General features: G+C 39.3%; 1 protein-coding gene across 6 annotated transcripts; it reads right to left on the reverse strand.

The window, feature by feature from the left end:
- Positions 1-26,887, reverse strand: scarb1 (scavenger receptor class B, member 1). Of its 6 annotated transcripts, XM_047372864.1 has the most exons (14): positions 25,377-25,747; positions 23,255-23,415; positions 17,926-18,067; positions 17,630-17,833; positions 16,020-16,115; positions 15,829-15,944; positions 15,580-15,746; positions 15,000-15,118; positions 10,900-10,973; positions 10,594-10,645; positions 7,871-8,017; positions 6,781-6,828; positions 4,597-4,666; positions 1-867 (listed from the first exon to the last, which is right to left on the reverse strand). In XM_047372864.1, exons 1-14 carry the CDS (start codon positions 25,494-25,496, stop codon positions 854-856), a joined length of 1,530 nt encoding a protein of 509 aa, XP_047228820.1. In that variant the 5' UTR covers positions 25,497-25,747; the 3' UTR covers positions 1-853. The 6 variants fall into 6 exon arrangements, with proteins under 6 accessions (XP_047228820.1, XP_047228817.1, XP_047228821.1 ...); XM_047372861.1 differs by lacking the exons at positions 4,597-4,666; positions 25,377-25,747 and adding an exon at positions 26,640-26,887; XM_047372865.1 differs by lacking the exon at positions 6,781-6,828.

Below are 26,887 nucleotides of genomic sequence, written 5' to 3' on the forward strand. Positions count from 1 at the left end.
TGCTTTTCAGATCGTTTTATTAACATTTAATCCTTCCACAAATGAAAAGACAGTAGAAGATCCATTGAAGATGAGAGAAGAAAGTTTACAGTGAAGGTCTCTAAGACCTTCAGTCAAAACCGATGTCAAACATCAGTGCATGTTCCTCTTCATTCATATAATTTTTAATAATAGAAGTGTGCTGAACAGCAAACAGCATTATCCACATCATCCAAAAGATATACATTCAAACTCTTACAGAAGACAGTAGTATATAACAAGGAGCTTCTCTCCTCTTCTTGTCACATCTGTGCAAAACTGTGGTACAGGTTAACAACAAGCCCAATTTCTCCTCAGAATCCTCATTGCATACAAAAAGCAACAACCTGGAGATTAACTGTACTAAACAAATCCCCATGATAAAGCCACATTAGTGGTTAAAATACTAAAAATGTGGCTAAAAATAAAATGAGTTCCCTGTAGTCAAAGCATTTCTCTAAAACTTAACAAAAATCATGTCCAAAACAGTTTCTATCCACTGCTGTTGCTGATGAAGTGATAAAACTATAAAATATTTATATAAAAGTTGAGATGGCCAACGAGAAAAAAACAGCACATAAACTGTTACTAATGTAGAAAGTTCATTCTTCCAGAAAACCCCTAAAAAGGGAGCGCTCATCTTTGGCTGAGTGTTTTGTAAACTTTACAATGTAGTATGGCTCTGTCTGCCTGTTTCTGACCAGCTGAGTCAATGTCTCAGAACACAATACAAGATGGGTCCTTTTTTGGGTGTACGTCAGTGTTTCTTGACTTTAGCAGAGGGGTTTGTTCACCAGTTGAAATGCTTGTGTTTTCCCTTGGTAAGGTGCCTTCTTCACATGTCTTTCTCTGTAAAAGGAACAGAATGACAGTTATTTATTGTTCATGTTATAAATTAGAGGAATATTTCAATTAGACTCATAAACAATCCTCAGAGATTCTGTGGTAAAATACTTCTAACCAACTTTAAAAAATGCTCTATGATAAAGCTTTGGTTTTGCTTCATGGTTTAGTACCTTAACATTTTGACTCTTGTCATATTTATCTTTATCAAAGCCCCAAGGCCCTGATCTTCAAAGATCCCAAATAGGGGGCGCTACATTGCTTTCGCAAAAAATAAATTGCACATGTAATAAGTGGCTGCGTTGCATGCAGTTTTCAAATATTGCGCGTGCAATGGATAACAGGTGCAAAAAAGGTGCAGACCAACCTATTTAAATGAGGAAATTTCTTGTGCTACTGGCTGGCTGCTACTGCCCCCAGCAGAACACAGACACTGCTATCTCACCATGTGGAATAGGCCGCCTTAAAATGGTGATTTTTCACTTACTAAAGAGTGATTTTAGCACCTAGTTTGCAAATAAAGGATTTAATCTGCCTCATGATGTCTTTATTTTTTCCTATTAATCAGATTATCAACATCAAAGCAGAGTGGATCCAGTTCATGATGTGCATTTACAGTTAACAGGCTGTGTGTGCGTCTCACAGATGATCAGTTATGTGTGGACCTCTATATGATCCGCAGCAGATGATCTCACTGACAGCGATGGTGCGCTAGAATGATCCAAACGCGAAGAAAAAAGTGTTCCAATGAGTTTTATCAAAGGAGATATGTCATGACTTCTGTTTGTGATTGGCTTCAAATCAGACCTTAGACAATCCTACATAGAATCCTCTATTCCAGGGGTCCCCAAACCCCAAACTCTGCTCCAAATCGGGACCCAGAGAGTGTTTTGTTTGGACCGCAAAGCATTGACTTTTGAACAGGCGCAACGGACAGCTATGTGGCTCAGCAACATTCTGGTCCAAACTCCAAGCCAGCTGGTGGCGATAATGAACCACATCGTTGTATGCCAACCACAAGAAAACGACAATGAAGAAGTTATGCGGGGTCCTTGAACACAGGTTTTCTAATGCCCCTCATCCACTGGCTCATTTTAGGCACCGCCCACTCGGTCTCTCTATACTCGGTACGGTACTTGTGTTTCCACTGACCCACTGATGGCTGGAGCTATGGCAGCTGAAGCCATAGTGCGCTGTGATGCTATGAACGTTACTGTTAATAGTTGTTAGGTTACTAGCTTGGGAACTCACGCTTGCTCACAGTACAATGACTTGGTGGTGCACAGATGAGTGAGTAAAAGAAAATGGCTTTCTCAAGTGGACAGAAAATCACACATTTAACGATGAATGGACAAAAGCATATGCTTTCCTTTTAACTTCCGTAGGGTGTAAGGCTAGCCTGCCTTATATATTCTGAATCAGTTGGACTAATAAAGAGTAGGAGACATTATGAAACCAAACATAAGAACTTCAACGAAAGCTATCCGCCTGGGTCAGACAGTAGGAATTCTTGTGTCCAGAAGCTGCAAACTTCAAACTTCATCCTTGTTAAAAAACAAATCATTGTGGTTATTTCATTTTCATTATCTTAAGGGGTTTACTCAACACAAAAGTTTGCAATTCAGAAGATTTTAAACTGGTTGCCAAGGTAAAACTTTACCCCAGAGCTCAGCTATGATATAGGGAAGTAATACTCTTGAGACAATCCGGAACATTCAGGGTGGTGCCTTGATGCTCATATTTAAAGGGCTTTTCTAATTTATGTAATACTTCCAGCATGCTAATTTTAATCCATTCACTACTTGAGAATCTCAGATTGGTATAACACATAAACACAGGGAATGTGTACTTCAGCTGTCTTTGGAGGCAAAGAAATAAAGGCTACTACTAAGAACTGTTAAAGCTTCTGTAAGAAAAAAAGACATGTATTATTATTATTATTATTATTAAACAATAAAGTCTCAGTGAACCAACACACACTGCTGGTGTGTTTTTTAGTTTTTTATTTTAGGGACGAAATACAAGACAGGAAGCGCAACAAATCTCTCCTTGTTGCGCATTATCTGGCAGTTTGGTGGATGTTTACTTATATAGAGAACTGCTGTGAAAGAAGATTTTGTGTTCGCAAAACACCAAGATCACCAAGGAGGCTGAGAAATAATGCAGGATTAAATCAATTCTAGTGAAATTCTTGTCTCTACCAACAAAGCTGATTTACTTCTATTTAGGTCTGTCTGGGTTTACAAAGAAATCCAGTATTTTCCTAAAACTGCTGTTACACTATTTCTATCATGTCATGTATGTTTGTGTATCTAAAAATGTACATTATCAAACATTAGGAGATTAAAATGATTCTTTGAAACATCATGTCCTGTTACATCTATGTGGTGTGTGTGTTGTTTATGATGCAAATCTATTCTGTTTTCTTAACCATCTGGGGATCAAAGTTCAATGCTCTACACACAGACAGAGTGGTGTAATAATTATTAGCTTAGTTAATCTTAAAATAGGTCGTTCAGTTGGAGCCACTTGAAGCATTTGGCATTCTGAGGGAATGAATCTTCATCAGAGCAGATGGAACGTTGGCATACAATAAAATATGACATAAAATATGGCATATGTTATGGTATCATCAGGCCTCTATTGTAACATTTAGGTAGTGCTTGCTTAATTTCCATAGAGGGAACACAATTGGGCAGTATCTCCAAGTTGTGATGCTCATTCCACAGAAATGTTTAAAATCTTTTTTTTTAAATCGGTGACAGCTTGGCCTAACAAGGGATTAAATTGCACAAATACAGTTTTGCATGTATAAAATGATGATAATCAATATTTATGTACCCTTTGTACGCCACTGAAACACAAGATATGCAATAATGTGACAGCAGTACTGCTAATTTAGATCACTAAGTTCTGCTAATGTTGTCTTCCTATTGACAATAAGACCAAAAAAAAAACACTCTGTAAAAATTGACCTTTTCAGATTGTCATATTTTCTTTGCAAGCTTTATGGGTGTTGCTTTCCCGTCAGCCATAAATATGTAATTCCTCTAAGTTTGTGCAACATATGCAACTCCAGAACTATAATTAGAAGTGGTCATATTTATCAACTCCACCCTATTTTACTGAAAATCACACAAAGGTTGGAGTTGGAATATTTAAATGCATACTCACCAAACTCAAGCAGCAGCATAGTATTTCTTAGGAGAGATCGTGATTTATAGTTAGGTAAGATAAAGAAAGCAAACATTAGCTTGATGATTCTGCTTAGTAATATTGACCCACTACTTGTGAGATAATTTTATTTAGATATATTTAAATTTTTTTCCTCCACATTCATTACACAACTTTCCTCAGCCCTTTAATGGCTTAAAAAAAACAGAACTTGAGAAAGCTGGGAGACGTTAACAAGAGTAGCATCACAAAAATGTCCACTTTCAATTTAGCTAAAAGAAAAGTTCTACTGAACAGTTCTGCAACAGGAAAAGGAATGCTATCCAAAGCACAGCACTAAAAACAAATATGCAAATGATCAGGTCAGGTCCATTGTTACCAACTGTAGAAGTGCTACAATAGTGCAGTAAAACATAGACAACAATTGTAACACCAAGTTCAAGCGAGTTTTCATGAAAAACCAAGTCAGATCCAGTGTTTCGTTCCTCTGCAGCAGTTTTCCACTAGTAATCACTCCCAATGTACCATTTGTGAAATGTATGCCTTTGAGTGTGAACCTACCTGAATAACTCATACTTTTCTCCTGTGTTTCAAAGCCATGTGAGCCTCTACCCTGCCCATTACTGGTTGCCTAAAAGATGATCAAATTGCCTTACACCTGGGCCAATTAGAATATATCAAAGGAAAAAATACTGTTGTGATTGACATAGATAGAAGTTATTTTAGGTATAGTCCATGCAGAGATTGTATTCTGTGGGCGATTGAGCTGGCCATGCATTGAAGAGGACAAGCGATTGGTTAATGAAATCTTAAACATGATTAAACACAGGCAGTGCAGTCATTTGGATGTGTAACAGCCTCTATATCAATTATGATGTAATGTTGTGTATTAGGAAAAGAATGAAAAAAACAAAATAAATGAACTGATTTATTTTGCTAAATAAAAATTTTAGACACATTCAAATTACTAGTGAACGTTGTTCGAGAATTACTGCTGAATTGCAAAAGAGGATCGGATGTACAGATTCTTTCGGAGAATCGTTTTATGAGATTTCTCACAGAAACCTTGCATCCCTAGGTGCTCTATCACCTTCCTAAGGTGACCTGTCTTGTTTTGTTTTTACTCTGGGTTCTTCCTGTGTAAGCTTGCGTAATACAGTGCATCCAGTAATTTCTCCCCGTTGTCATCTAAAACAATGAAACTCCCCATCATTCATAAACATTTTTATCTCCAACTGTCCTAAGTAAAATTGGGGTTGCTTGGGATGTGGAAAAAGGAAAAGGAGTTTTTCTTTAGTGACAAAGGGAATCTCTTGATGCCCTAAAGTCACAAATAAATTACGCATGAAGGATAGTTTGAGTTTTGTGAACAATCAGCTCAGTGCCATCAAACCCAGGTGCCAACCGAGGTTTTATTTCTGGGCACAAAGGTACAATTATTCTTTTTTTTTTCCACACTACAAGGTTATTTTTACAAATGGTCCATACTTTAATCACAAAGCTTTGTAACAGCTAAGTCCAGTGACTATTTAGTTTTAGGATATAGCTCTTATCACAAGCAAAACATCCCAAAAAAGCTGCAATGGAAGAATGAAAATGTTATGTCCTCAACAATTACTTTCAATTTATCAAATTTACCGAGCCAGTTACCTAGGAACTTGTAGAAATAACCATTTTTGCTGGCATTTCATTTGTGAAAAAAGTTCCTAGAAGCCCCTCTGGTCCATTCCTCGCTATGTGAACACATCTTTAATATGAAGCTTTTGCATGGCAGGTATAAAAGTGCATTTAACATTTAAAGGACATTTAATAAAAAAACAATACTGTGATAACAATCAGCAGTCATCCTGCAGCAGTAATGATGAGATAACTGATGCTCTCTGCAAATCCCAAAAACAGACATTTAGGTTGTGACTATTTTGAACCCTTTTAGCTCAAAGAGAACATAAATTAATGATGTTTTTATTTTTTTAAAACGGATTGTAGTGATAGATTATCAATCAAAAAGACTGTGTTGAGTAATAATTCATTATAATGTACACAGTCATTGTTCTAAATTCCAGAAAAATTTGGGATAAAGTTTTTAAGTCAATACCACCCATCCCTGCAAACAAGTAGTTGAATTTTGTTGAACTTTGAAGTCTCAATGAAAACATGTTGTCACTAGAAGTGCTGCTGATGTTCTCACCTTGTTAAACCATATTACTTTCCATCCCTACTGGGAGAAGGTTGGAGCCACTATAATATTAAAATTCATTAAATTTGTCTGTAGTCCAACTTTTCTACACTTTTTTATTATTTCACTTTCCTTTATCATAACATTGCAAAGTACGTTTCTTTTACATGTACAGCACTTTGAATTATCTTGTTGCTGAAATGTGCTATATAAAAAACTAGCCTTGCTTTGCCTGTGTAATTTGCTGTTTTTACCATTTATAAGAGAGGGTCTGAAAGCTTCGTGCTCCACAGTGAAGAAAACATTCATTTGCGGTAAACTCAGCTTAATTAGAGGGATTTTTTTAGCTATCCAACAACTGTTAAGGGAAAAAAAAAAAACGCTTAATTTTCATTTTGAAATGTTGACTATATCTGATTAAAGCCCTAAATTTTCTGACAATCAAAGACTCGTGCAATAATTTGGAAAGAGAATCTTAAAAAATCTGTTCTGTATTGAAGAACAAAAGCAAAAGAAGTTTAAAAACTATTTTTGAATTTTGATGATTTGCATGAGGTGGTTGTACAAACCCAAGAGTTCTCAAAGACTGCGGAAGTCGCTGATCTACTACTAGACCTCTGCAAACAAACCAAGAACTTCTGTCAGACATTAAAATCTTTCATTTCTTGAAACCATAACAGTGAAAGGTAAACCTCGTTTTATTGGCACAGATCTGTGGCAGATCTGTGGCAGATCTGCCACAGATACAACACAGACCACAGAAACCGCAAAGCACAGAGGAAGGCAATCTGTTAACATTACACCAACTAAAAACTAACTTTTACTTATTAACCATCAAAGCTTGATTTATGGTATTTTACAACATTATACACAACTTGTTTCATAACAGAGGGTCAACAGAGATAAGACTGACTGGTAGACTCGAGTACTTTGAATGATTCTTGATCAATAATTTCTCAGTGATGACGTGGTCAATTACTTAAATAACTTTAAACATTTCCAATACACAAAGAACTCAAGAACTAAACAAAAACTAGGAATCCAGTCAGTTTTCTTGTGTTTCCTGCTCAGTAATCACCAGTCCAATCAGAGTGTGGCAGTGTGTAACATCAATGACAACACGTTGGATGACTTTGGCCTTACTGATTAACACTACTTTATATGGTTACCGCTAATTCAGCCATAACTGATGAGCTCTTATTTACAGGTTAACGATGGTGAGATAATATGGCAGGAAGCACAATCAGCAGCTGCTGCAGGGTTTCAACAGCCAGCAACACTGGAGAGATTTGGACTTTTTACTCTCTGTGTCAGGGTTCAAAGTTTAACTTAGCCAGACAAAACATGGTCATGGAAGGAGCAGGAGTTACTACAAGACTTCAATAATCACTTTAAATGTTCTGAATGGCAATTGGGATGTTAAGTTTTTTCCTTTATGCCCAATAATTCACACAACTCCTTGGTATGTGTGTGGTCTTTTTGAGAAAATGACAAAAACTGACAGATAAGCAATGTTGCTGAAGACTTGCTGTCCATCCTCAATGTACATATCGTCAGTGTAGTCTCTCCTGCTCCGTTTCCCATCCACGTGTGGGAAAACTGTGCAGCAAGCCACATGCAGAGTAACAACGGCAGCAGCATGCTGTGGGGAATTCTCACCTTGACTTTGTAGTACACCAGGATGGCCACTACAGTGGTTACCAGGCCGAGGGCTATGAAGATATACTGCATGTACTCCATGACAGCAGGCAGAATAACCAGATTTGTGTGAAATGTAGTGAGTATCGGCCCATCAATGTACCCTTTCTGTGGTGACAGGGGAAAAAAACATAAAAAGTGTTTCTCACAGTGTTTTACTCTTGATTTGGCTCAGATAGATAACTAATTTGCAAAATTTATACCATAAGGTTTCATTTACATAAAAAGTGGAACATTTAAATGGGAGAAAAGGAGAAAGACATGGTGCATTGGTAATTACACCAAAATAATAATTGTAATCCATATTTAGGTAGAGTGTATTTCTTATCATCACTGTAGTTTCTCTGTATTCATTTGGTTATAGTGGTACAGTGGTTAGTACACAAGATGGTGGCTACGTCAAAACAAAACAACATAACAACAGCTGAAGGCTCCTGCATAGCAACCTACTTTAATGACATAGAATATTATTGTTTTTTTAATCAAAACCTCCTGACGGGGTTCAAGCAGGGTACAGGTTAATTCATTTAACACTTTTTAAACCATAGTTTAGCATTGGTATGACTGGTATATTGTGTTTATGCCAGTAGGCTGTTGCATATAGCATTTCAAACCCTAGTTTATAACTAAAAGGTTGACTGGGAATTAAAAAAATAAACATTGATGCAATGACATGCTGAGAGTTATTGCTCTTAAAAAAAGAAATACCAAATTTGTTCCACTTTTAATTCAATTCAATTCAGTTTATTTATATAGCGCCAATTCACAAAACATGTTGTCTCAAGGCAGTTCACAAAAGTCTGGTACATACATTATAATTAATCCTAACCATTGAACAGTGCAGTCAGAGTTAGTTATTTATTTTTACATTAATGCAGAATTGATATTTACTCCCATTACATTCTTAACCCTCATAGTTAAAGAAATTAGAATCATTTTAACCTCTTTTGAATTATTACTGCCTTACAATCTTTCTTTTTAAAGGGAAATAATATTTGTTTTTGTTATGAACGTTTTGTGCAATTCTGTTGCAAAAAGAACTGAGGTAATCACTTTGAGGAATATTTAATGTAAACATGTTCGAGACTGCCAATTTTGTTTTTTGCTTTTATTTAAAAGCCCACATCAGGTTTTCCATCTCTGTATGACGCATACATCAGAAGTAATTCAAATGAATGTTTTAACTAAAAACCATAGTTTTATACAGACCTCAATAGGTCTGTATAAAGCAGACATTTTTATTCTCAGTCAAACTGGAAAGCACAACTGTGTTCCATTTGGATTAACTCCATCAACAATCTTACTTAATCTTTGGTAATTGACATTTTTTGCTGCCTATCTGTTTGGAAGTCGGCTTTTTTTAAACACTGACTTTAAAGTGGAAAAAAAGGTATAAAAGGATGTGAACATAAGTCTTCAAAACAACTCCAATGACGAAATCCTCTTACAAGAAAAACTAAATGCAGTTTTTTTTTTGTTATTCAAACTCATATTACAGTGCATTGCAAACATATTGGTTCTTGTTAGCTTTTTCAAAATTTTCCATATATTTTCAAGATTTGTTTTTTGATGGGGCGTTTTGTGTTATAAGAATTAAAAGTAATCCATTATTGTAAAGTGAAAGACCTCTAATCTAAACTGCAGTCGTTAAAGTAGATGGCTGCTCACACAGACCAGGTTCTGGTTCTGCTGGAGGTTTCTTCCTGTTTAAAGGACGTTTTCCGCTGTTGATGCATGGATGCTCAGTATGAGGTTTGATTGCAGCTAAGTCAACGATACAATGCAATCGACTGTCCACTGTCGCTGCTTGCTCATCCAGGAAGAGTTAATGCTACAAGTTGCCTGTGGATATTCTCAGTCATCCGGGTCATTGACTTTCTAGAGCCTTGACCTAAACAACATTAAAAGCTTGTGGGTCCTTCTTAAATGTGAAGGAAAACAGTTCACCTCTCCGAATAGAGTCTGGGAGGCTGTGGTTGTTGCTACACAAATCGCTGATTCATTAACAAATAAAGAAACTGACAGTCTCGATGAATGAAAGGCCTGCGACTGTTATGAAGAAGAATGGTGTCAGTGACGTCAATGTCAGTCAGTGATGTTTTTAAAGGAGTAAGACATGTTGAATTTCTGTAAATGTTGGGGTGTGTGTTAATTATTTTCACTTTACCAGGTAAAATTAGATAAGAGGGATGAGACATTTTTCATTTGTCATTGAGTTGCATAATAATTAGGCACACTAATTGTGGCCCAATAAATATGCAAGCAAAGATATTCTCCTATAAAAGCCAAAACCTCTCTTCTAGTTTCTTAAATATTCAGGTCTAAGGTTATTTAGCATTTTTATTGAGGGCACAGTTTAAAACAGGTGGACTCTGTCAGTAGGTCTGTTCTTAGGAGCAATTTCTTGCGCTATATTTTATGTAGGGATATCAGGGCAAAGTGAGCTGATTAGAAATACATGCAACACTTATTGCTTTTAATTTACACACAAAATGAAGACCATGTGTCATTTATTGTGCAAATCATAATTGTGCACAATTTTGTGCATAACTGTAAATCCCAGTTAAATACATCAATGTTTTGGTTGCGTTGTGACAAAATGTGAAACAGTTCAAGGAATATGAATGGTTTTGTAAGGCACTGTATGCATCAGCCTTTGAAGGTGTAGAACATCTTCAGCTTACCTCCTCAAACCACAGCATGGGCATCACCACCTCAGAAATCTTTCCAGTTTCCCTACAAGGTCAAGAACACAAAATATCAAACATCATTACAGAGGAAGCAGGGTTAGACAGGGAGGGAGTTGTCACATGTCCTTCATTTCCAATGATGACAGAGGGGGAGTCTTCATTCAGGAGCTGCCACTGCAAGTCAGTGCAACTTGTACACTGACCTAGCAGAGTTTTGGCACCGGATGCCTTTTATTTACAATAATGATAAAATAAACAATGGATGACAAAACTCATGGTTTGATAAATCCCAAGCCTTACGTAATTCCTGATACTCTCTTCATGTAGAGGTTAAGCTGCAGGCGGATGGACACATTTAGAGGGACACCTGTGAGCTGTAAAGAAAATAAACATATCTCAGAGGAAATAAAATCCATGTGTAACTTTAATTATCAGTAATTATGCAATAAACAGAGAACTGAACAACGCAAAACATTACACAAGGTAAACAAAAGGAGGAAATCCTTATTACCAAAACAGGATTGGTAAAACTAAACAACTCAAAGCATTCTGGTGTGTGTGAACACCCCGCAAAGGGGGAAAGACGTCAGCAGTGACCTTAGAGAAGCAACTATTGCTCTCAATCAAACTGGGAAAGCCATTACTAAATATCAGGAGTCCATTATTTAGCGTTGAGAAAGAATAGTGAAAAACACTTGATGACTGTTGTAAATCTTCCCAGGAGTCCTCCAATACTCACATACTGAAAAGAAAAGGTTCAAAAGCAACATCTCAGGCTTCACCTGGCTTAGCTTCAGTGCCATAGCAAGCTTTTTAGGTTGTGGAGGGATGTGGGTTGTTTGGGCAGGGATGGTGGCTTTCAGCACACACATGCACTCCAGCTTCTTCCCACGGTCCAAGAACATGCACGTTAGTTACACTGAACGGGTTACTCTAACTTGCCCTTTACGTATGAGTGTGACCACTGGAGATAGGCACCAGAACCCCAACCCCCACAAACCTGCAAGGATGAGTGGGTATAGACAATAGACAGATGGCATGTCAGATAATCAAACCAATTTTAATATCTGACAAAGATACCGAAAACCCTTGCTGACCTTTAAGGACACACAGGCTTGTCTCATATTTGCTAAGAAATACATTGAAATATTCTGCTTACTCACCACACAAAATTGAACTTGTGGAAGGTGTGTATCCTGTTACATCTGCCATAAAAGTCACTAAGCATTTCAGAAAGAAATGCCATGCTAAATGTGAAACAGTGTGGTGGTAATGTAATGCTCTGTGGCTGGTTTGCTCTTCAGTGCCTAGATGACTCGTCTTAACTGACTAAAGCGTCAATTCTGCTCTCTATCAGAAAATCTTGAAGGAGAATCTCTAGTCATCAGTTTGAAACCTTAAGTTCAAGCTGACCAGGTTATGCAGCAAGCTGATGACCTAGGCTATAGTTCGCAAGGCTGCATACAGAACAAACCATAAGCCTTCAGCCATGGTCAAATGGTGGATTAAACAGAGCTCTGTGAGATGTTTCAAGTTTTGATTGTTTAAGAACCTAACCCTGCTTTAAACTTCTCCCCAGCTTTCTCCCTGACCTGTCTGCCATGTTCCTTGATCTTCATGATGCTGTTTGTTGCCTAATGTTCTCTGACAAACCTCTGAGGCCTTCATTGAACAACTGCATTTATACTGGGACCTAACTACACACAGGTAGACTGTTTTTATTTAGGTAACTCTGGAATGCAGTTGTTTGGATTTAATTTTATTTAGAGTTGGGGGCGACGGTGGTAGGGGGGTTGTCCTCTGACTGCTGGTTCCAATCCCCACTCTGACCGCCTCAGTCGTTGTGTCCTTGGGCAAGACACCTTCCTTGCCTGCTGATGGTGGTCAGAGGACTGATGGCGCAGATTGTATGGCAGCCCAGGGCAGCTGTGGCTGCAATGTAGCTTACCACTGTCAGTGTGTGAATAGGAGGATGACTGATTGTAGTGTAAATAGCTTTGGGGTCCTCAGACTAGATAAAGCACTATACAAGTACAGGTCATTTACCATTTATCATAGAGTTATTAGAGGGTAAATGGGGATTATTTAGATTTGTCACATAAAATCCAAATACATACATTGAAGTTTTTAACCTGGCAAAATGTGAAACAGTTCAAGGGGTGTGAATACTTACACAAGGCCTTATGCAACAAATACTCAGCCAGCTTGTGTGGCTTTATTTAACTCCAGGTCAATAAAGAATGGCAACATTTGCACCATCTTCCGAGCTTTAATCTTTGTACACGAGCTGCTTCCTTATCAAAGTTGGATTTTTATCTTTTTTATTTGAAACAGAGTGTTCTTTACAACCTTGCAAACAACTGCAATTAGAACCAAATAGCCCAATTTCCAATTACCTTATCAACTTCCATATCACTGCCAAAGATACGGTATATGAGGTTTACACATGTGGAGTTAGGTAACAGCAGTACCTCTGTTCTGCCTTATCAATCCTTGCATCAAGAGTGAAGTGAGACATCAATTTAACTACTAATGCTTTGACTTACAGCTTTATCATACAACAATAAAATCTAATGTAATCAACATCCTTTTTCTATGACTTTTCTATGAAATAAAAAACAGATTATTTTAAAGCTCATCCCTCTGTTCATCTCTAAGCTGTTCTGGCTCTCAATACTGACCAACTGCGCCGATAACACATTCTGTCCATCAAAGGGTTCAACTTAGCAATTAGAAATAATGACAAGATCTAATAGCACAAAAATGCTATGGTGTGTACTGATTGACCCCTGGCCTGGTACCAATAGAGCCTCAGTCTAGTACCAGTCCACAGCCAGGTGCAGCTCTACAGTACAGACCAAAAGTTTGAACACCTTCTCATTCAAAGACTTTTCTTTATTTTCATGACTATGAATATTGTAGCTTCACACTGAAGGCATCAAAACTATGAATTAACATGTGGAATTATATACTGATCAAAAAAGTGTGAAACAACTGAAGATATGCCTTATATTCTCTGTACAATCTTGGCATTCTGTTGATGAGCTTCAAGAGGTAGTCACCTGAAATGGTTTTCACTCCACAGGTGTGCCCTGTCAGGTTTAATAAGTGGGATTTCAAGCCTTATAAATGGGGTTGGGACCATCAGTTGTGTTGTGCAGGAGGTGGATACAGTACACAGCTGATAGTCCTACTGAATAGACTGTTAGAATTTGTATTATGGCAAGAAAAAAGCAGCTAAGTAAAGAAAAACGAGTGGCCATCATTACTTTAAGAAATGAAGGTCAGTCAGTCCGAACAATTGGGAAAACTTTGAAAGTGTCCCCAAGTGCAGTCGCAAAAACCATCAAGTGCTACAAAGAAACTGGCTCACATGAGGACCGCCCCAGGAAAGGAAGACCAAGAGTCACCTCTGCTTCGGACGATAAGTTCATCCGAGTCACCAGCCTCTGAAATCGCAGGTTAACAGCAGCTCAGATTAGAGAACAGGTCAATGCCACACAGAGTTCTAGCAGAAGACACATCTCTAGAACAACTGTTAAGAGGAGACTGTGTGAATCAGGCCTTGATGGTAAAATAGCTATTAGGAAACCACTGTTGAGGACAGGCAACAAGCAGAAGAGACTTGTTTGGGCTAAAGAACACAAGGAATGGACATTAGACCAGTGGAAATCTGTGCTTTGGTCTGATGAGTCCAAGTTTGAGATCTTTGGTTCCAACCACCGTGTCTTTGTGCGGCGCAGAATAGGTGAACGGATGGACTCTACATGCCTGGTTCCCACCGTGAAGCATGGAGGAGGAGGTGTGATGGTGTGGGGGTGCTTTGCTGGTGACACTGTTGGGGATTTATTCAAAATTGAAGGCATACTGAACCAGCATGGCTACCACAGCATCTTGCAGCGACATGCTATTCCATCCTGTTTGCGTTTAGTTGGACCATCATTTATTTTTTAACAGGACAATGACCCCAAACACACCTACTTTGAAGAACCTAGAATATAAGACATATTTTTAGTTGTTTCACACTTTTTTGTTCAGTATATAATTCCACATGTGTTAATTCATAGTTTTGATGCTTTCAGTGTATATACTTTTTTAGTATTCATTTACAAAGGCCAAGGAGAAGTAAAGCCATCTGTGATGAGGTATTAGCGTAAGTCTGTTGCTGCTCTATGCTGCTCCGTACCCAAGCAGTAGGAATCCAGGCACATCTGAAAGGTTTTGACTCAAATCCCTCTTAGAATGTCTTATACCCTGCTAAAATTATTTAAATTGTTCAGAACCATGAAAAAAAAAATCCTCCAAGGCTGCCTTCTTCCACAACTTTAACTGCTTCGGTACCACCTTGATGATTCACTAAAACTGGTGACTTCTAAGTGTGGGTGTGAGCAGGCACTCACTGGGTGGATGTCAATGAAAAGGCCATGCTCCTCCTCAGTGGGGTGAAGACCCAACACGTAGTCCAGCAGTACAGGATCAGCATTAAAGAAGTGAGGATGAGAGATGAAGACAGGAGAATCTAAAATTGACAAACAATGGAGTTATTTCACTAAACTACAATCCTCCGAAGACTGTAAACCTGCAGCACATAGATTCTGGAAGAGCAGTCTGCAAAAACCCAGACAAAGTGTGAGAACAAATAAGGATTTCAGTATGCAGTCATTGAATGCGCACAAATTCTTAAAGACTTTGATTCTAAGAGGAGAAATCCCTTTAGGACACAAGAGGGAAGAATGCATTGTTTTTTCCCCTCTTTATGAGCTTAGAGATGTAAATGATTTAATCATTAGAACATCCTATGCTGTTGTTATTAAAAGACAACAAAAATGAGAAAAAAGTTGGGATTACTGCATGTGCTACATACAAAGAGAACCCTAAATGAAGTTCCCACAGCAGGAAGACCATTCAGGAATGCCAAAGGTAAAGACAACACAAATAAATGACCTTTGTAATGCAGTACTATGCTGTGTATGTTCTTACTGTGGCGGCAGCTGCTGACATTGAGCAAGCCAGACTGCCTGCAGGGGCAGAAGCCTTCATTTGGAGCGTAATCTGTCCCGTTAGCAAACATGGTCTTGGGTGCAACGTATCGATATAGAGGGATGCCGTTCATCTCGCCTGGTCGCTGATAAACAAGCTCCAAAGATCTAAAATAACAGTTAAATTAAAAACAGGAAATTATACAGGAAGCAAGAAGATTCTGGGCAGATCCAGTGAAAGTATTTCTACCTGCAGGCGTCTGGGCTGTAGAAAGGCAAAGTGCTCTCTTTTGTCATGAAAGGAGGCCACATCTGCCCAGCTGTTCCATTGATCATGTTACACTGAGGCGTCCTCCAGTAGCTCAGCTGTTAGGACAGACAGAATCTAATTAGTTAGGAAAAGCAACTAATCATTAGAAAGGTGACTTATTTACATTTTACCTCAGTGAGGCCATTCCAGGAGTCGACTTTGTGGACATTTCTGATGTCATCTCTTCCAGTGTGGATGGTGAATAGACCAGTGTTTGAGTTATTAAACTAATGTAAAATAACAGATAATGAACACAAAATCAGAAAAGGAAAGGTGGAGCCAGGAGAGTTGAGATATAACATTTTTTAAAAGTTACAGATTTTAAATCACTAAAATTCTCCTTCAGTTTAAAGGGTTTCGAAGGAGATCCCAGAGAATGTACCAGAGCAACCAAAGTTTGGTCTGGACGTATGGAGCTTCGAATAACAGTGCTGCCCTCTCTCACCTGCTACTCAGCACTGCCAGTCAGTTGGCTGAAAGAAGGCCCCTATACTCTCTACTGGTTTCCATATGCCTGTGCATAATTTGGATCTGTTTGCATTGTAAAGTTTGCTTTGAATTGGTGTCATTTAAATAAACGGAGCTGAGCTGAAGTACAACAAAGACAAACTCAGCTGCTTGGAAAAATCAGACCCAGCCATAAAGACTAAAAGAGCAGCACCAATTTAATTAAGCTAACGCTGTAATTAAACTATAGTTAGGGCTGAAACAATTAATCAGATTAATCATGATTAATCTTTTTTTTTTATCGCTAAAATGCAGAAAATCGTCTGTAAATATGCTCTATCCAGAACTCCTCAAGTGGCATAGCTTTAGCTTCACCTGGTTTCAATTATGTAAAACATCTCCTTTAAAAAGCACCTTTTGTTATCTGATTATTAATTGATAGTGGGAAAAATAGTCAACAGATTAATTGATTAGCAAAATAATCGCTAGTTGCAGCCCTACTACAACTGGTTCGTCGGTTAAGTAGCTGTCTGTTGACTAACTGCAGATACAACCAAAAGAGAGTATAACTAATTACACAGCAAATATCAACTTGTTAGCCTCCCAGTGTTCGACTCCTCTCACACTATTGCATATCTGCCTTGCTTTTTAAAGGCAAGGAGGATATGCTGCCTTAGGTAAACAATGCTCCAACATTAAGCACATTTACTTGAAAATGATTCCAAATGTAACAGAATCTCATCCTGGCCCAAGCCTGATCAGTGTATTATACTGAGTTCAGAGGTTGTGGGATCAATATGTTGGAGTGTTCCTTGTTACTGATCTGGATCAAATAATACTTCATTTAAAGACAACGATTGTGTAATATGTGGAAATATCCTTTTCAGAGCACCATGGATGAACATTTCCATTTGGGACAATTATCGAATGAACAGTTGTGTGTTTGCAATGAAACGTGCAGATGTCAAAGTGTGTTGGACAAACCAGCATTCCAATGGGGTCTCTTAAGGGTCAAGTCTTGCAGTCATTTCATTATTTCAGTGCAAAACCAACAACTAAAAAAATCCCCCTTCAGCTCAGACAACAATTCAATCCATGGCTGGGATTCAAAGAGAAAGCCACCAATTGCGAAAAGAACACTTGTCAAACACTGGGTGTGGCAGCAGTGTTTTGGGGAGAGATTAGGTAAAGATCGATCTTTAAAGTTTATGTCTGTTTTACCGGAGATAAAACTCTGTGTAGCCCTGAACAGAATATTGCCTGGGTAGAAAAATTAAAAAAAATAAATAGTCACCTCTGCGAAGAGGCCAAACTTTCCTGACGATGGGAGCATGCCAGGCAGGTATCTGTTGAGGAACTCGACCAGTTTACTATCATAGCCCCACATCAGCTCTCTTACTGTCTTGGTCAGGAAGGGACCTTCATTAAAACTCTTGAAGGTGGCACTGATCAACAGTCGCAAAGCGTAGGGCAGGTCCTCCAGCATCACCGATGCACCCTACGAGCACAGGTTAGAATAAAAAAAACCTCTCAATGTAGAAATAAATATAAAAGGGAAATCTTAAAGGATGTTGGTATACAGTCCCCTACCAGAACCAACATGTTGGGAATGGTGATGACATCAGACTCGTTCCCAACAGACATGGAGGGCTCAAAGAAGTATGTTCTGTATTCTCTGTAGGACACTGTGCTGTTGGGGTGAAATGTGATGTTTTTCTTCTGACACTGCTTTCTGAAAGAGAACAACAACGTGTAAAGTAATATAACCTCTGAAATGATGAAGACTTACAAGTAAATCTGTGATTCAAGGTGCATTTAAAACACAGATTATGTTTGAAATGATTAAGATGACAACAGATAAGATAAATGAAGAATATGAAGAAAGCAAGATTAGGAGAAATAGAGTATATCAGTTCCTTGAACAAATGTTTCCAACTCCAATGACTCTTTGAAGGACGCTTCAATGATGAATGTTTATTTCTGAAATAGACATATCAGTAAAGTATATACATATACTTATATATTCATATATATATATATATAACTTTATAAAGAGTTTTTTATGTGATCACAGGATATTTTTGTGTTTTTTAGGCAGAGTTGTGTAAAGTACTTGCAGTTTGTGTCTTATCTCAAACAGACAGACTGGCCTCAATTTGAAGTTTTACATCTGATTTCTGAGAGGGAGCCAATCAGACAGCCAGACCATGGCTACCAAAGGACAACCTTTGTCATTTAAAGACAGCCGAATGTTCCAGAGCCATGAGTAAATCAGTCAAATCTTTTTACTTAAACTCTAGAGGCACATATTGATTCATGTCAGGGTGGCTCCCAGTCCCTGTTTGCCTAAAGTCTGTGGTCATCCATCAGACAGACTGTTGTGGATCATGTCTGCAATAATTGCACTTACAGAATAGAAAATGAGAGCAGTTCAGAAGCAACTTCAAAAATCAGCAATTTGAGTATTCAGACACAGAAAACCTGAGTAAATACAAAAAACAAAATACAGTTTTCTAAAGATTATTTCATTTATTGAGGACAAAAAGCTATCCAAACCAACCTGGACATGTTTGAAAAAGTAAAAAGCAACTGCCAAATTTTTTAATTTACTGAATAAACACATTGTTTTGGTTCGATTTAACTACCCAAACACAAGCCCAATTACTGCCAGCTCTGTAGATTTAAGAAACCACTTGGATAGGACCTGTCTTCTACATGTAGAAACATCCTGGTCGGTGTTTACATCCCGCCGCAAGCTAACGTGCAGGTCGCACAGCGCATGCTCGCCGACCAGATACTGAGTGTGGAGCGGACCAACCCGGACTCCTTAGTAATCGTCGTTGGTGACTTTAACAAAGGTAATCTGACCCACGAACTCCCCAAATATAGACAGTTTATAAAATGTCCGACCAGAGAGGACAACATTCTGGATCACTGTTACAACACCATCAGAGACGCTTATCACGCCGTCCCACGTGCTGCACTGGGCCAATCCGACCACATCATGGTCCACCTGATTCCTGCATACAAGCAGAAACTAAAGCTCTGCAAACCTGTTGTGAGGACGACAAGGAAGTGGAGCAGTGAGGCTGTGGAAAATCTCCAGGCGTGTTTAGGCTGTACAGACTGGGATGTGTTCAGGACTACTACCAACAGTCTGGACGAGTACACAGAGGCTGTGACTTCCTACATCAGCTTCTGTGAGGACAGCTGTGTACCATCATACACCAGGGTGAGTTACAACAACGACAAACCCTGGTTCACAGCTAAACTCAGAAGGTTAAGACTGGATAAGGAAAAGGCCTTCAAGAGTGGGGACAAAGACATATACAGAGAGGCAAAGTACAAGTTTGGCAAGGCAGTGAAAGAGGCCAAACGACTGTACTCTGAGAAGCTCCAAAACCAGTTCTCAGCCAATGACTCTGCGTCTGTCTGGAAAGGGCTCAAGCAAATCACCAACTACAAGCCGAAAGCCCCCCACTCCATCAACGACCGACGCCTCGCCAACGACCTGAACGAGTTCTACTGCCGCTTTGAAAGACAAAGGGACAGTCCTGCAACCATCTCCCACGACGCCCCCCAACAGCTGCAGCCACAATCCACCACCCCCATCTCTCCAACCTCAAGAGGGGTCTTGGCACCTCCAACCCCCACCCTGAAGTTCCCCCCCACCAGCCCCCTACCCACGCCGAGGACGGCTCTTTCCATCCAGGAGAGGGACGTCAACAAACTCTTCAGGAGACAGAACCCCCGGAAAGCTGCTGGTCCGGATTCTGTCTCACCAGCCAGCCTGAAGCACTGCGCTGATCAGCTGTCTCCAGTCTTCACAGACATTTTTAACACCTCACTGGAGACATGTCATGTGCCAGCCTGCTTCAAGTCCTCCACCATCGTCCCTGTTCCCAAGAAGCCAAGGACCACAGGGCTTAATGACTTCAGACCCGTCGCCCTGACCTCTGTGGTGATGAAGTCCTTTGAGCGCCTTGTGCTCTCACACCTAAAAGACATCACCGACCCCCTCCTGGACCCCCTGCAGTTTGCCTACAGAGCCAACAGGTCTGTAGATGATGCAGTCAACCTAGCCCTTCACTTCATCCTCCGGCACCTGGACTCCACAGGAACCTATGCCAGGATCCTGTTGGTGGATTTCAGCTCTGCCTTCAACACCATCGTCCCAGTTCTGCTACAGGAGAAGCTCTCCCAGCTGAGTGTGCCCGACTCCACCTGCAGGTGGATCACTGACTTCCTGTCTGACAGGAAGCAGCGCGTGAGGCTGGGGAAGCACGTCTCTGACTCCCTGACCATCAGCACCGGTTCCCCCCAAGGCTGTGTTCTCTCTCCTCTGCTCTTCTCCCTGTACACCAACAGCTGCACCTCCAGTCACCAGTCTGTCAAGCTTCTGAAGTTTGCGGACGACACCACCCTGATCGGACTCATCTCTGATGGTGACGAGTCTGCGTACAGATGGGAGGTGGACCATCTGTTGGACTGGTGCAGCCAGAACAACCTTGAGCTCAACGCTCTAAAGACAGTGGAGATGGTTGTGGACTTCAGGCAGAACTCCACAATTGACACTGTGGAATCTTTCCGCTTCCTGGGAACCATCATCTCCCAGGATCTCAAGTGGGAGCCAAACATCAGCTCCCTCATCAAGAAAGCCCAGCAGAGGATGTTCTTCCTGCGGCAGCTGAAGAAATTCAACCTGCCAAAGACTATGATGGTGCACTTCTACACAGCCATCATTGAGTCCATCCTCACCTCCTCCATCACCATCTGGTACGCCGCTGCTACAGCCAAGGATAAGGGCAGGCTGCAGCGTGTCATTCGGTCTGCTGAGAAGGTGATTGGCTGCAGTCTACTGTCGCTCCAGGAACTGTACACCTCCAGGACCCTGAAGCGGGCAGGGAAGATTCTGGCTGATCCCTCCCACCCCGGTCACAGACTCTTTGAGACTCTCCCCTCTGGCAGGAGGCTGCGGTCCATCCGGACCAAAACCTCACGCCACAAGAACAGTTTTTTCCCATCTGCCACCAGCCTGGTTAACAAAGCCCGGAAACCACCCTGACACTGTCCCTTTCCCCCACACCCCCCCTTTTTTTGCTGACAGGACACTTGTAACTTGTAACTCTATGTGTTACATTAACGCTCAGCTTGGACTCCTGCTTTACTTGCACTGCTTTACTTGCACAATGATCACCTGCACTGTTGTATTGCTCTTGCATCTTATACTGCTCTATACTTACTCTCACTCACTTAAAACTGTGCACATATATTTATATTATATTGTAGATATGTTTATACTGTTTAATTTGTACTGTATTGCACTGACTACGCCAAAACAAATTCCTTGTATGTCCAAAAACGTACTTGGCAATAAAGCTTTTCTGATTCTGATTCTGATTCTGATGTAGCAGTTCAAACCTGAGCACTGCAACCAGAGGCAGCAGGAAATGGACAATTCAGCAGCGCTTGCGCACCAAATCAAAACACAGCTCAGCATAAAACACTTCAATCAGTATTGCATGCAACAAGTTAATACCTGAGATTAACTACTGGTGATTCTAAATCCCCTTCACTATGCCTCATCCTGCCCAGACCTCTAAATGCACCTATCCGGTTTAATATGAAAAGAACGAAATTACTTTGACGTGGATTTCTGTTCTCCACCGGTTGAGGAGGGATCAGGTCTGAAGAAAAGGAGGGGAGGGGGGGATCACGCGTCCGTGATCAAATTAAAGAAAATGAACGGTAATTTCTCATCCGTCCAGGAGGGGAAAAGATGAACCGTTAGTCGACTGCATTACACAAGGAGGAAAACTCATCTCCTTGGACATAGAACATCTGTGGGTTTCCACCTGCGCCGAGTGTGGCGTGGTCTTCCATCGGTAAATAAATCCTCTGATCTTCTCGTATCAGACAGATTTCCAGCTTTCAAGCTCTTCCGGGAATGGCCTTGTGGAGCAAAGGTTCGCCTGCAAGCTTTTGTCTCTCCAGATATGCGCTCCCGTTGCGCTGTCCTGTGCGACAGGCGGGAAATGACAACGAAACTCTGCATCTCAGCCGGTTTATGCTCCCAGTGACGTCAGAGCTGCGACGTCTGTTGAGCTACGCATGTCAAAATGTGCGACCAAAATGGATGGACCAACATGGTTAAAGCATCAACTTTATCCAAATTTGATTACAACTTTTGACAGGTCGGGAAAAATATTATTTGCCATTGATGTTTTTGAACTCATGTGGTCTAAGCTAAATTTGTTAGCTTTTAAAACAACAATATGATCAGTCTGGTGTAAAATCACTTGGGGGAAAAAAAAATGTCTATGATTGACAAATGTCATCCTGTTTCTGCATGACAGGAAGTCACTTGCTGCACTCAGCAAAAATCTAGGTCACAGAAGCAACTTTTGTTGCTTAAATAAACATTTTTCTTTTGCAGATTGTGTTACACTGTTTGAGAGTATTAAAGCATAATCAAATGCAAAGCTTCACTCTAAGAAGCACAAAGGAAGCTACCCTAAATCTCAGTGTTTACTCCCATCAATTCTCATCTTCAGTCCTACATTATTAAACAGCTATTATACAGCTGTAAGTTGAATTTCATGAATGCAACCTGCAGAACTAATGGGTAAATTGGCAATGAGGCTGGCAGGGAGCAAGCTGATACTCTGCTTTCCTTTGCAGCTATTGGCCTACAACAAGCCTGGACATGTTTTCACTGAATGCAACAACAATTCCCAATACAATAGTGTTTCATGCAGGTACTTCAGTTTTCAATACTAAATGATGAAAACCGGAAGATGTAAATGCACCTTAGAAAGCAACTGCAGGCTGGAGAACAAAGCATGGTGACAGGAAAATGCAAAGCCGCAGCACCGTAGGTTCAGTAGGGTGCTTATACCATGGAGGCGGAGTTTTGTACCTGTACACATAAGGTCCTCTCTGCTCCACCATGGGCTTCTCACCATTCAGGATCTCCTGAGGATTGAGGACATGAAAAAAGTAGACCGACATGAAGAAGGGCACAGGGATGTCCTTCCACATGGTGTAGGAGAGGTCATTCTTTGGATCTATAATGGTGTTCTGACATGACAGAAAGAGAAAAAACAAGTGCCATTATGGATAGAAACATGTCTTACAAATTTTAACACAATTATTGTAAATATATAATTGTCTCCTTTAATATTACTGTAACCAAAAATACAGTTCAATATTTATTTCTAGGGTCCCTTTTAAAACTTCTACAACATTCAAAAATGAAGTTTTATATGATAAATGTTTTGACATCTAGAGATGCACCAATCAATTGACCAAAGATCAGTCAGGCCATTGTTCCCTTGATTGGCTCTGATCGGTGACGGCCAGGGAAAACAAAAATTCCACTCATTAAATGCATCAAAACTAGGAACTCCCATCATTTTCAATCAATAAATGCACCAGCCAATAGCATGTACTTTAATGCATGCCAGAGAAAACAATGAATCAAGGTGAGCACATCTGGCTCATAAAGAGGAATAATCTTGAATTTTCTTCATTTTCTGTTTGATTCAAAACTACTTTCTCTATAAAACAATTTAAAACATTTTTCCTCTATTATATATCATGCTCTTTTGATTTAAAAAACAATTTTAATTGTTCAAAATCAGACTCTGCAGGTCAGACCACAAATTAAACCTTAATATTTAATTAGTTGAAGTGAACTTTTAGGCACCTGTTCCTGCTTTAAACAACATTTCATCAGAAAGTATAGTTCTATTGTGAAACCAATGTTGCAGTTTAGATCTCCATTTTTTTATCATTTTTTTTTTTTATCTTTTATCAGGGTTTTGAATGTTTTGGGAAATCTGAAGAAAATTCTTTTTTTCACAACTAATAACAAGCTTGATAAGATGTCAAAAAACGACTATCAGACTTCTCAAACAGCTCAGGTACGCTGCATCTAAAGTAAATGATCTCTTACCCTTATCTTACTTCAGGAGTTAATTTAATATAAAATAATACTCTCTCCTCGAAATTGGCAATGTTTCCTTGTATTTTGATGTCCAAAACTACAGTTATTTAATCAAATAAACTATGCATGTTTTGGCCAATGAGCACCATACAGTATACCTTCAACAACACACTTTTTATTTACAAACATTTTAATAAATACCTCTTATGCAGCTTCATGTACAACAATGATATTGTCATTATCCATTTACTAACATTTCCAATGATATTCTCTTTTTAGAAATGAGCCGCAGAAAAGGAATATTGATCAGTGGTGAGAACTGACTGCCTGTGGTCGGTTAAATAATCTTTGTTGTGATCTAAATGAGGCAGGTATCATCAGAAAGATCTTTTTTCTGCTTGCAGTGCCACCCACTCCTAATTTACAATGGTGTGTACCAAGGTTTATTTGTTTGTGGACAAACTTAAGGTCCTTTCATAGATGACTTTGCCTTCTTTGAATTACATTTTAATTGGACATATGGACACATTATTGTATAATATAGATCACAAAATATTTATATCATTTTTAGAAGTATAGATTTAAAGGGAACATATTTCTGTATTGAAAACACCTATCATTCTAATCAGCTGAGATATGGAGGGATATTGTGAATAAACTCAAACTAAAACTTCTGCATGTGGCCTAATAAAGTTCAGTTTTCCGACTTGTGTAACCCTTTTAGCAACAGAATCGACAACTAGATAGATGCTCTTATGACCTTAATTTACCCTAGATTACATTTTTATTGTGGTTTTATTACATTTTATTTACAGTCAGCGTTAATGATAACTTGATTGATGAATAGAGGCTTAAAGTTCATAATATATTATATAGTTATTGGCATATTTAACAGTTTTCATCCAGAACACAGCTTTTTATTTCAGCTTCACTTTTATTTATTTAGCTAAGCTAATAAACCTGCACGCGCCGGTTATCATGTACGCGCGCTCATCTGAAGCCACCTGAGACTCAAACTTTGACTTCAGGTTAAGCAGCAAACTGAAATACCGGCTGTAAAAATGCTTAACATCGTTGAAAGGACGTTCCTTACCTTTACTACTTGGTCATTGATTATTATTGGCCCCACAAAAACGAGAACGGTACCGAAGAACACGGCCAGAACACCTACCACTATGAACCCGGCTGAGACTTTGGATTTATTAACAGCCATCCTGACACTGACAGCTTGGCAGAACACTGAGAATGTCCACGGTGGCCAGAATTGCTTTGCTTGTCTGCACGCTATTTAGCTGCACCACGACTCGAAGTTAGCTACCTGTAAACGACTTTACGACGTCTCAACATGAGACGACCAGTTTCATTCCTGGTAAAAACCTGAAGCTTCACCGACTCGCTCATTCAGCTTTATGATTAAAGATTTCGACTTGAAACAACGTTCCAGTGTTTATTTATGATCTAATGGTTACGCCTCTGTTCTACAAAGGATTCTGGGAAGTGTAGTTCCTGCACGTCACGCTTCCAAAGGCTGACATGCCAGTTAGGTTAACTGGTCAATCTAAATTGCCCTTAGGTGTATGAATGAGTGTGCATGGTTGTTTGCGTGTTGCACCTTTTTTTATTATATACAGCCCTCATGGGCATGACAGTCATATTCATTTTAGTGCTCTTAATTATTTGTTTTGATAGTTTGTTTTTACGGATGTAATGATTAGTCAGCAGTTATGTAAAAAAATAATTAACTTAGTATTTGCTGTAATATTGATATTCCTGCTTCACATGACTTGAAATGTCTTTTAATTTTTTTGTCTACCTCATGTTGGATCTTAAATCAGTCCCTTAAGCCTTTATACTTTTTATTATTTCTGCATAACAAAAACACAGTCAAGTTCACAAGTGCAAAACTAAACATAACCTTTAAATTTCAGAGACTTGTAGTCAATTCCATCAAAAGTCCTTTTGATAGCTGGTAGCATATACATTTTAAGTTTCCTTTCTCTAAATTGCTTGATAGCTTTATAATCACCAGTTCCTGTAAATTTCATGTAGTTAATAAGAAACGTTTTAATAAATGTCAATATATTATCAAGAACAAAATACCTACAATGTATACTTTAATAAAACTGATAGCAGATATCTGATACAAATGATATAAGTCTGATACAAGTGTCAATATTCAAAAGTTCAGTTTTCAGATAAATCTGTAAAGTACAAAACGCCTGAGGTGCTTATGGAGACATGAAGCATAAATGCTTGCTGGAGTTTGGCAGGGGATTTAATAAAAACAAAACATACTTAGTATAAGGATAGAATGGAATAGAAAAAGGCAGACTGCCCGGTAAAGAATTTAGCTTACCTTTTCTACTTGGTACTTCATAACTGCCGGCCCAATTATTGCTGAAAGTATTCCATACGTCAGCGTCAGAACGCCTGCCACTACAAATCCAAGGGCTACTTTAGACTTATCAATGGCCATTTTTAAGCAGCAAGGATCAGCACTGTGTGTGAAAAGGAGAAATGTTGCAGCTCTTTTTTGGGTGACTCAGGTTGGAAATAAAAACGAGAGTGTTGTCTTTTAAGCTCGAAATATGAACAACAACGAAA

Source organism: Girardinichthys multiradiatus, chromosome 8 (genome assembly GCF_021462225.1).
Source record: "Girardinichthys multiradiatus isolate DD_20200921_A chromosome 8, DD_fGirMul_XY1, whole genome shotgun sequence".
Classification (NCBI taxonomy): domain Eukaryota; kingdom Metazoa; phylum Chordata; class Actinopteri; order Cyprinodontiformes; family Goodeidae; genus Girardinichthys; species Girardinichthys multiradiatus.